We start from the raw sequence: 11,186 nt of genomic DNA, 5'->3' as shown, positions 1-11,186 counted from the left end.
AGCTGATAAACAGAGATGACTAAAACTCTGATTCGCTAGATGGATTTACTAACTATAACATGAAGATTTATACATTGTTCCATGGTCTCTATATCCTTCCTGAAAACATTATTGTATGTCAGTCAACACACGGTTCTCCACCATTCAATTCTCCAACCGATCCAAGACAATCCTCTCTAAACTTTTAGCTGAGGAGTTGCGGAGGGATATTGGGTGGTAACACCTGGGATCCCCATCTCCTTTTTCAAATAGGAGGACGATAATAGAACTTAAGTCGTTCATTTATCTTTTAACAAACATGATGTTGAATGAAATCAGTCAATGATATAAGGTTAATTCGTAATTAAGTTTACTAAAATTGTAGAAGGCTAGGAGGCCAAAACGCGTTTGTCAGTTTCTTTCGGTTGGAAGCATTAAAAGAATTTATGAATATTTAGCCTGTGACTGTGCGGCGTTGCAGGATGGAAGTTTGTGGCATGTGTGCAAGAATTATTTTGGAAGTAGGGGACCCCTATATAATAATGTACTCGCTATACATAGGGTACAATAACTGGTTGGAAAAGGTCTATAGGTAAGTACATCTACTAAATGAAAAAAACAAGATGATTAAGTATAACTGTTACTCAACAGTAAAGGACTTATTACCAAAATTGTGAATGTATTCTTTAATTTTATTTTTCACAAATATATATTTTTTCTGTTTTTATATGTATATATATAACACTTTTATACATGATTAATTCTAATTCATTTTGGTGCAATTGGAAATTTATATAACAGTATTTACAGTGAGTTCATAAAAAATACACATGACAGACACACAATTTGCATAGGAGAGATAAGATGATGGAGGCAATGCAGTAGATGGACACACTGAGCAGGCCCCCTCGCATTCCAAGTGTTATCTTCCTCTGAGAGTGGTAGTCCCCCAGGCTTTGCAAAAGCCTATGAGGGGCCCCAAGAGCCCTCCTCCTTCATAACCCCAGGATCTGACTGATCCAGGGGCTTTGAAAAAAGGTGTGGGGGAGCCCGCATCTCTCCAACCTCCACCCTTCTGTACTTTGCTGTTTTCCTGGCTTTGTCCATAGTTTATATTTGCTATGTGTCATATAGGAGGAAAAGCATGTCGATCTCTGCCAGGTGCTTCCAGACAGCCACTCCCACTGGAAAGCACATAGCCTGCTTGCTAAATGCTGACTGTCTTATAAAAGGACTTCTGGCTTATTCAAAATCCAGTCAACTCTTGTAAAGGCACAAAGCTTTTACACCATCAGAATTTGAGGCAGTTGACCCGAGCTCAAAGCAACAGGTGGGGAAGGTCTGTATATATTTTTTTAAATGGATACTGTAGTAATGGACTTTAATGTGTATTAATTAACTAGAAAGGAGAAAAACATCTTGAATGAAGAAAGGATAGTTATCAACTTTGCTAGGCAGTTTTCTGGGAGTGCTTGGACTTCAAGTATATTGCATTTAGTACGTGCTGCCCATGAGGAGTGCAACTTGGCTTAAACTGTGCCCCTGTTTGAGAGAAGGGCAAATACCAGCTCTTAAGGATCTGAGTTGAAGGCAATAATTCTGATGGAATATATATATATATATATATATACACACACACACACATATACTAAAGTCATATAATTCATAAAAATAGTAGGCTGTGTACTGCTTCTCACTTGAGCACCAGGACTCAATTCAGGCAGTCAAGCTGTTGTGGTGCTTTTGAAAGTGGGTCAAACTTATACAGTTGTATTCAAGTTTAGCAGCACATTTCCTCACCAATTGCCATTTTACTAAACCGACAAGAACCTATTTTGTATTTAGGGGCCTATTCCGATGTCGGACGGACTCAGTCGGGAGCCGTAACCGACCGATCTGATGCTCTCCTATTTTCCTGTCTCCATTAGAACAATCCCAGCAGAGGTACAACAGCTGCCCTTCAGGAAATCCATGGACCCCAGAAAGTGTATCTTCCTTGTGGCAGGTCTTCTGTTCCTGGAGATCTCTAGCCCTGTCAATGCTTGTACGTGTTCACAATCCGTTCTACAGACCTCTTACTGTGATACAGAACACGTTGGTGAGTTGGAAAAATTAAAAGAAAATTATATTCTTTACTTCTGTTTTAAAAGAAATTGTTGATTTTTAATGTTTGACATTAGTCAACTCCTTTTGATTTTACAAAAATGATATATTTAATATACTTCCATATTGGGGTTCTCAGCCAGTACTCTTCAATCTGATGTTGTGTCTTTCATCATTTTCTTCTGTTCGCTATAGCATTCAGCACCGTACAATGGGTCAGCCCACTTCAGCCATTGGCTAACGTCAACGTGAGTGATGACAGTTTGCTCTTTCACAAGGAGCACATCCAAACACAAAGTAGTTCCCTTCAATGCCAGGGTCTACTACATTAAAGTGTGTGCATTTTCAGACCAAAAATCATTTTTGCTGTTAACTAATGTTTTTTATGTAGAGCTTATTAGACAGCACAGCTGTCTGCTTGTAAAAACTCTATTGTAAGTGCAGGAAGAGCCTATCTGGGGTTTTAGACTGCTCATTGCTTACCAATGGTTAGTTTTTTTTTATTTGCTTACTCTTTATTTGAAGGCATTGAAGCTTGTCAATCTTGTGCTGGTTCCTCCCCTGGAGCAAAGCCTCTCAAGCATCTTTCTGAGTGGTTGGCCTGTTAGCAATCAATCAGGAATTTATAGATTACAAGGCTACTCACAGAGTATCCTGGTGCTAAAAGGGATTCTGTTTTATTTTATTTATTTATTTATTTATTTATTTCATTTAATGTAATTTATATAGTGCAAACTTTACCCGAAGGTGTCAGAGCGCTTTACATATGAACCAGTTGCAAAACATAAGGACTTAGGATTACATGCGGTATGTAAAAGATATAAACAGAATAATTTGCAAATGTACAAGATGCAAAGTCACACAAGGAAGAGAAACAAACAGAAAGAACAATTGCAAATGTACAAATATTAAAGTCACTCAAGGAAGAGATACAAATGGATATACTCTAAGAGTCACATAGGAATGGTAGAGAGTACAAAGGTCTACTGCATATACTAGTGATTAGAGTTATCTCTATATACATATATATACACATAATAGATTTTCTCAGTTCAAGAGCTAAAAAAAAAACAAAAAACAGAAGAGCAGAGTTCTATTAAGTGGGATCGGAGTGGGGACGCAGTCACAGCACCAAGGGAGGGTGGGAGGGATACAAGGGTATGGAGAAAAGGCAAATCAGAAAAGGGAAGAAACATTCGAGGATCATCAAGGTGGAAACTAGGGAAAACGGTAAAGGATGAGGGAATGGACTAGATGGCGGGTCGGGGTCTAGAGAAAAGCGCCCGAGAACGGGAGCAAAATGGCGGTCAGGACAATAGAAAAAGTAAAGAAGTACATGAGAGTTCATGGCGGGACAGGCTGCTCCGATGAAGAGTGTTCTATGGGGGCCTGGGGTGGATATGTTCCGGAAGGGGCTGCGGTGTGCCAAGCAATATAGGTCGGGACTGGAGGGTAGGCATGTCCTCTCACACTATTGTCCTCACTGAAAAGCAGCCTTCAGTAAGCAGATTTTGAATGATGCCTTAAGCTATTTTCCTCCCTCAATGCAAGCACATTTGGATAAAGGATGTTACACACTAGTGCAGCAAGTTGGGGGAAAGATAAATTACCCCATATTTCCCGCTTGACTCTCGGTACCTGGACAAGCCTGGCATCAGAGGAGTGGAGAGTTCAGGTTAGACGTTAGTGAGTAATCCTCGCAGAAAGGTAGCCATGGCCTGTGCAATAAAACACTCTGTGGGTCAGCACCAATATTTTGAACTACTGTATGCTTAATAGAAAGCCAGTGCAGTGCCTTTAGAAGAAGAGTGATAGGTGTTGCCTAGGGACTCTTAGTAACGTGGTTGCAGTCACATTTTGAGCCAACTGCAGCCTCTTCAACAAGTAGGCTGGAAGGTCCAAATATGAGAGCTACAAATAGGAACCTGCTTCTGTCACTACCTGAGGGCCTAAAGTTAACTGTAAGTCAATATTTACACCTAGGTTTAAAGCAACAGTGGCTAGAAGGGGCGCTGCAGTGGCACACTCCGACTAACACTACATGTCCCAATATGAGGGAAGGGAACCAAAGAAAAAGATCTCTAGGTTTTCTGGTAATAAATCGTAATATACAATCCCACATCCACTGAAAACGGTCACCAGACATTTCTTACATGTCCTAGCTACTTCAGACCAGTTTTTTCCAGAGAAAGAGAAAACAGTGGGGCATATTCTCAAGATAAATTTATCCCATTCACAAGCTGGTGCTAACAGCCCATATCACCAGTTTACCTGCGAGAACAGTCGCAAAAAACATTGCCACAGATGACCCCGGCAACTAACGCTAATGAGATGCAGAGTAGGCGTTCCCGTGGCAAAAGCCGCAACAACACCACTCCGCAACATTCTCAATGACCAGCCAGATCGGCGATGAGAAGACAAACCATGCGATAAGGCACGTCGGAAGACAACCGTCACCAGACAAGGGAGCACAGCCCAGAGCCACACATGAAGAACAACAGATACCCTGGAGTAAATAAACATGCAGCCCGGAACCCCAATAGGGCAACAACACCCACCGCCAGGACCCCCAGGACCGTACAATGCCCCCCATGGGCCATACCCCGGGCACCCCCTGCCCCCTTTGGACAAAGATATTGCACATCAACCCTACAAAATCATGAAGCAAACAATTTGCCTGAAGTCGCACAATCACAACACCTAACATACATGAAGTAAGAAAAATGAGAATCATACATTCATCTCAGAATATCCAAATAATATGTTTATTACAGAATAAACCCAAAACAACAATTCTGAAGAGTCATGGTGGGTCTTCTCAGGACATTCTGTAAGTCACAGCCTGCAAGACAAAAACCTAGATGAGGAGGTGTGTCATTCACTTATCAAAGTACAGAGAAAGAGAGCGAAAGAGAGGGAGAGAGAGAGAGAGGGAGAGAGGGGGAGAGAGGCATAGAGAAAGAGAGAGAGAGAGAGAGAGAGAGAGAGAGAGAGAGAGAGAGAAAGAGAGAAAGAGAAAAAGAGAGAGAGGGGGGAGAGGGGAGAGAAAGTGCAGACACTGTGGACCCAGGCCTCACTTCTCATCTACTGCCACTGGTGTGTCTCCAAACATGTGCAGATATACACTGCAGTCCCCCAGGTCCCTTATCTGAAACAGTTGTCAGAAACATGAATGGCAGATTCCACACAGTTGCACACACCATCTTCACTTGCCCTCTCCTGCACACACAAGCTGCTGCACCCTAGCCCCTCCCACCACCCAGTGGCGATTGCCCGCCCCTGCGCAACCAGGCCTTACTGCTCAACTTCAACTTGCGGTTGGCTTATAACTACCGCATTTATTGTGTTGTAAATTACTGCGGACGAGACATATATTTGAACAACGCCATATTTGACAGAATTTAGTTTTTCCCTGAAGAAGGGTTCAGTCCCGAACCCGAAATGCATTAGGATTGTTAATTCAGGAATTTTTGTATATTTCTGCATTTACGTGTAATGTTATGGTATTGATGAATATCATGGTGAAACACTTGCAAATGTGAAAATTTTACTACTAGTATGCATATAATACCAGTAGATGCTGATTTTTTTTTCACTGTTAAAATGTTGATTCTGACATGATAAAAAATCTTTTTTGCCTTGGAGCATTTGACTAGTTCTGAATGAATGTTCTTTCAACTTTTATATAAGACACTTTTTGTCTAAAAGCTGTGCACTGCCCAGGCTGTGGGTACCCCACAGTCCCCTGTTGTATTTCTATTGACTGAGAAAGAATTGGGTCTCTTCTCGCATTTGGGTAGTGGCACGCAATTCTAACGAAGTGATTTAAAACTCATGGTACACGCAGAATTTTAAATTGTTACTTAGGAGTGCAGGCGCACGTTTCATTTTGCAACTTTCATCTCCGGCATGTCTCCAAGAAGGAACACCACGTGCCAGTGCTAACTCCAAGCCTGGGGCCCGCGACCATGGCACCCTCCACATCATGCAGCCCCGCACCGTGGGCCACCTGGTCAAATCCTTGATTCTGGGTCTTGATTTCGCAATGGCAGAGATAACACCAGTGCCCACTGGCTCATCGCAGGCTGCACACCCGCTCAGCCCTTTTGGTGCCACTAACTTTGAGAACAGTGAGGCAATGCCAGGTGGCTGGCTCAAGCCTACACTGCGGTCCAGCAGGGCTCACACTAATCCTACCATTCTGGACCGCCCGGATGGCGCATCATCGCAGGCTGCACACCTGCTCAGCACTTTAGGTGCCCCTACCTCAGTTCACCAAAAGACACCATCACATGGGAGTGTGCCTGTATCCGGTGCCACCAAGTCTGTGCACCGCAAACCATGGACCCTTTATGATTGAGTCCTGTGGTGCGTACACCATCACCCAGGCACTGGGCAATTTGAGGTGGCAGGGCCCTAGGGCCTCATTCATAATTGATACCGACACAGAGACATCCCGTCAGAAAGTGGAAATGGCATCCAGCACGTGCGACAAGACCTTTTTATTGGCAGGGTCATATGTTCTGTGATGGCTGTGCTGGATGGGTGTGGTGTGGGTGTAAAACAGCTGTGAGAGTGTAGCTGTGGTGTGCTGACAACAAGACCTGTGAGCAGCAGATCCCTACAAGGAAGACCTGGGACATGTAGCATTGTCATCCCCCCCTGTGAGCATAAGCAGAGTGGGCTGGCCTGGCGTATGCCAGTCCAGCATAAGAGTGTGAACAATGACCCCGGGGCCCTGGGCATGGTTCCGTCCTGGGCTGGACAAGGAAGTAACTAATGCGTGTGTCTCCGTTGTAGTGTCTGCACCACCCGGACCGCAATTGGCAATGTGTCACCCTGTGACCCAAGTCCCACAACATGAGCAACATGGATGTAAGGGGGAATCACTGACCCTACATTCATCCATACTTCCGCACTTGAAAGATCATAGACATGGCACATCTGTATGAACATGAATGTTTATTGCAAAGTTAGTAGAGTTTTGAAGCTGGAGCAGTACAGGGCCATGCAAACTACACCTTACATTGTTTGCCCGTGGTGGGTCAGTCAGATTCCTTCAGAGAATGGCAGGTACATCAAAAGAGGAGAAGTTCAGTCCACAGTTTGATAGCTGTGTCATTGGTGACCAAACAGAATATGGCAGCCCATGTTGAGGTCCAAGGTAAGTGTCGCAGAGTGCATCAGGGGACACTGGAAGCTAATGATGCAGAGGGCAGAGCCAAGCAGAAATATACCATATTGCAGAGATGAATGCTACAGTGTCCTTATGACCACGGAGGCGGAAATCCGCATCTTCATCTTCTGCTGTTGCATGTGCCTCAGAAGTGGTTGGCGGTGTTCTGGCTCCAGCTCTGTGTGGCAGTGACACCTCAGGTGCCAGAGGTGGAATGTCCATCGCTCTGTGTGGCACTGTCACATTAGGGGCCGGAGATGTGGATGGAGTGGTAGCAGCAGCATGCATCAGCACCAGGCCTTGTGGCAGCAATGCAGTGAGGATGATCTTTAGGGCATTGAGGGACCCAGCTACCTCTCGCTGGTGTGCAACTGTGGCAGCAGCTCTTTCCACCCCCGTCCACTCCATGTTCTCCATGAGCCTCCACATTTGTCAAAACTCCCGGGCGAGCTTGCTGGAGCCACTCTGACTATACAGTCGTTCTCGTCTGAGAGGCAGGACTCTGGCGATGTCAGCCATGGTTCATTAGAGCCAATGGAGCGGACTCTGGGTGCCCATTAGGGACTGATGGGTGGTCCCTGATGGGACTTAGACACCCACGTATGGTGTCTGGTTTGTCTGCCATGCAGACGAACCCCACCTGCACCTGTTCAGCCAGCTTCTCCTGCTACCACAACACACAGTGTTGGAAGGCCATGTGTTTGTCGTGGGGGTCCTGGGAGGCAGCCATGGTGGCGGGTGCTGCCTGCTGTTTGTTCTGAGCAGGGGGTGGGTTCTCCTCGTAGCAGCTGGGCTGCCCTGCTCCTGGGCGTGGGCTGCAGAGGATCTCCACAAGCTGTTGGAGGGCATCAAAGTCGAAGGTGTGGTGGTCCTCTTCATCATCAGAGGGAGTTTTGGCCTGCTCTGCAGGAGGTGTTGGATTTCCCCCTGCAATGTGAAGGGGAGATGCAGTTTAACATTGTGTTCACATGTGTGGTGACGCATTGTGCTTGTTTACATTCAGACTGCATGACAGTGTACATTGTGAGTGTTTAGGGGGAGCTGCCTATTTGATGTGGGACAGTGGACATTTCGACAACATCACGGATGTGTGTTTGTACTTGTACATTGTCAACTCACATTTCCCTGCAATGCCATTTGTGGTTGGCCAGTTTCTACACAAGCGGCACCAGTTGTGTCCTCCGTTCTGTTGTGGACGTGTTGCGGTTTGTGCCACATCATTGTCAATGTTGATGTGCTCTACATGTACTGTGTGTGTGCCGCTTTTTGGGGGAGTCGCCCCTGCAGATCTGATTTGGCTGCTCCTTATCCCTTACATGCAGTGTGCCTCTAACTTCTTCTGTGTTTATACAGTGCTGGGATGTTGCATACATGGGTGCATTGGTCTCCTGGTAGGATTTCGAGGTCTGTCAGTATGGTTTGTCCGCAGATGTGCTATGCTTAATTGTGCATGTTTACCATTGTGCCCATCTCCCCTGTCCCTCCAGTCTCTGGTCGTTACTCACCCTGTTGCTGTTGAGTTCGGTCATGTTGAGCAGTGCCCGGTCCCCTAACTCCAGTCACCATCTCTCCACTGATGACTGTGAACACCATTTCTTCCATCTCGTCCAGCTCCTCCTGTGGTGCAGGACTCCCACCTCCAGTCTGCATTGCTGTCTTCCGGCTGTTTGCGAGTTTCTGCTTGGTTTTACACTTCACATCATTCCAGCGCCTCTTGACCTCTTCCATTGTCCTCTTCAGCACTCTGACTGCATTCACCTTGTCCACATAGGTCTGCCATATTCCATTTTAAGTTACCAGTGACACAGTGGTGTTCTACCACCTCTGTTATCAGGATCCTGTTTTCCTGCAGACTGAACTGCTTCTTCCTACTCTTCTTGTCCTTGCCCTTCCCTGACCCCGAGCTCCCAGGCTGGTCCTTGTAGGGTTCTGTTTGTCCTCTCCATTGTGCTTCGTTGTTGTTGGCTTTAGTATGTTTTTTTCTACTTTTATAGTGCATTTTCCCACATGACGCGTGGGAATTACAGGCCTGTGGTTGGTTTTCGCAGATTTTTGTATTGCGATTGGCGTCATTGCTACTATTTACACGTTTGAGTTTTGCATTTTTGCTGCGTCATTGTGATTTTAACGTGTTGAATTGACGCGTTATCGTGGGTCTATCGCACGGTACCGCCGTGTTGAGAATACCACATTGACACAGAGTTATTTTCCAGCAATAGACTGCGATGTGAAGAGCTGCGTTAAGCTACTTTTGCGGTAGTTATCACACTTTCTTGAGAATATGCCCCTGTGTATCATCAGCATATGACACTATCCAGACCCCAAAGGACTCAATTAAAGAGGCCAAAGGTGTCATATAAATGTTAAAAGGATTTGGACTTAGAGCAGATCCTTGTGGACTCCAAAATTGGTTACTTTAGGGTCGGAAGCCTACATACAGACAGATCGGCATCTATCCGTGAGAAAAGAGTCAACCCATGCCAGAACAGAACCACTGACCCCAATGTCTTCCTCTCAGCCTGTTTCGCACGATCAAATACCAACATGATGGCATCTGTTAACTCCACCAGTGCCAATTCGGTCTGAATCTTGACTGTGAGTAGTGTAACAGCAGCCCCTGTCCCAAGCATTTGGAGAGCTGCCCATTAATGAGCTCCTCTAATATCTTTGACTCCACTGGAAAAAGTGAATCTGCCTGAAATTAGCAAGAATTGATCTATCTGCCAAGAGTTATTTTTAGTAAAGGAATTCATTTGGCCTGTTTCCAGCAAGTTGGCACAGTGGCTGATTCGATGGAACTATTGAATAATTGATGGAAAAGCAGGTTGATCACATTCAAGCTAGCAATCGAAATCCATGGAGGACATGGTCCATTAGGTGAACCAGATTTTCAAGAGTGATTTATACATTCCACAGCTGACTTTTAGCAAACAACTTTTTTTTTATATTATGCACCTCATGCTTGTGCATGTCTTTTTCATCTGTCTTGTTTGCTTCTCTTCCCCCACCCACACTTGTGTTGCTTTCTCTTGCCTGTATACAGTGCTTAAGTTGTGGACTTATAAAAGCTGAAGCCGGCACTATCTAAGGTTGCGGTGCCAAATACAAAGACTTTGTACTATTGATTAACCCTCATGCCTCCTTAATCTGAGGCATGCGGGGAACAACTGTCCGGACACTGCCTGTCCTTTCTCTCAGTCTTGATGGTTCTTTTGTATTCTTAAATTCTCCTTCTTTCCTCCGTTTGTATTTTTTATTTCTTGCTCTGGATCAAAGTCTTAGAAGACAAATCGAAGTGTCAGTGGTTCCCACTAGCAACCTCCAGCTCAAGTTAAGCACTGCCCATATGTTTCTCCCCCACCTTCCCCAGCAGTACACTTTGCCCAAGTGCTCTGGTTACTTCCCTGTCCAACCTCTTTTTGCTACTATGACCCCAGATCTCTGTGTTGCTACCCCCTCCCTCCATGTTGCTTCCCCTGTGTATCTTCCACTATGTTATATTACCACGTTTTGTTTCCCCCAATCGCTCCTGCTTTTAAAGATGCTTTTGCACTACTTTTTTTAAATTTGTCGATCCATTTTAAATCGGTACATGAAAAAGAAACTAAAGATGTAATGGCACATGCACCTACAAAATAACACATCCACAGCAGCCATAAGATCACACCTATTCTTAGGTATGCTGCACATGATCAGTGATGCTATGCAGCACAGCTAAAAGCATTGCCAAAGCCCACAGGTCAAAAAGGTGAGACCTACTGGCTTTGCCAGTGATTACTTGTATGTTGGCGAAAGCCAGGATGCAACCCTTTTAGATGTATTCCTTGCATATATCAATGACCTAGATCTCCAAAAAATTATTACAAATCCTATATAATGACTTGCGGTCACCAAAGCACTAAGCTCAAGCTTTGTAAAATTAGGATTA

The 11,186-nt window shown here is 44.9% G+C and overlaps 1 protein-coding gene across 1 annotated transcript in view; it reads left to right on the top strand.

Moving 5' to 3' along the window:
• The first annotated feature begins 1,950 nt into the window (after positions 1 to 1,950).
• The window catches only part of LOC147684563 (metalloproteinase inhibitor 1-like), a 60,049-nt gene continuing 50,813 nt past the window's right edge, over positions 1,951 to 11,186 (top strand). Inside the window, exon 1 of the mRNA XM_086939716.1 lies at positions 1,951 to 2,077. Coding sequence (XP_086795842.1) covers positions 1,951 to 2,077 — 127 coding nt within the window. The remainder of the gene's footprint in view (positions 2,078 to 11,186) is intronic.

The sequence above is a fragment of the Lissotriton vulgaris genome, chromosome 10 (genome assembly GCF_964263255.1).
Source record: "Lissotriton vulgaris chromosome 10, aLisVul1.2, whole genome shotgun sequence".
NCBI lineage: Eukaryota > Metazoa > Chordata > Amphibia > Caudata > Salamandridae > Lissotriton > Lissotriton vulgaris.
This window is presented reverse-complemented; position numbering and strand designations above follow the sequence as displayed.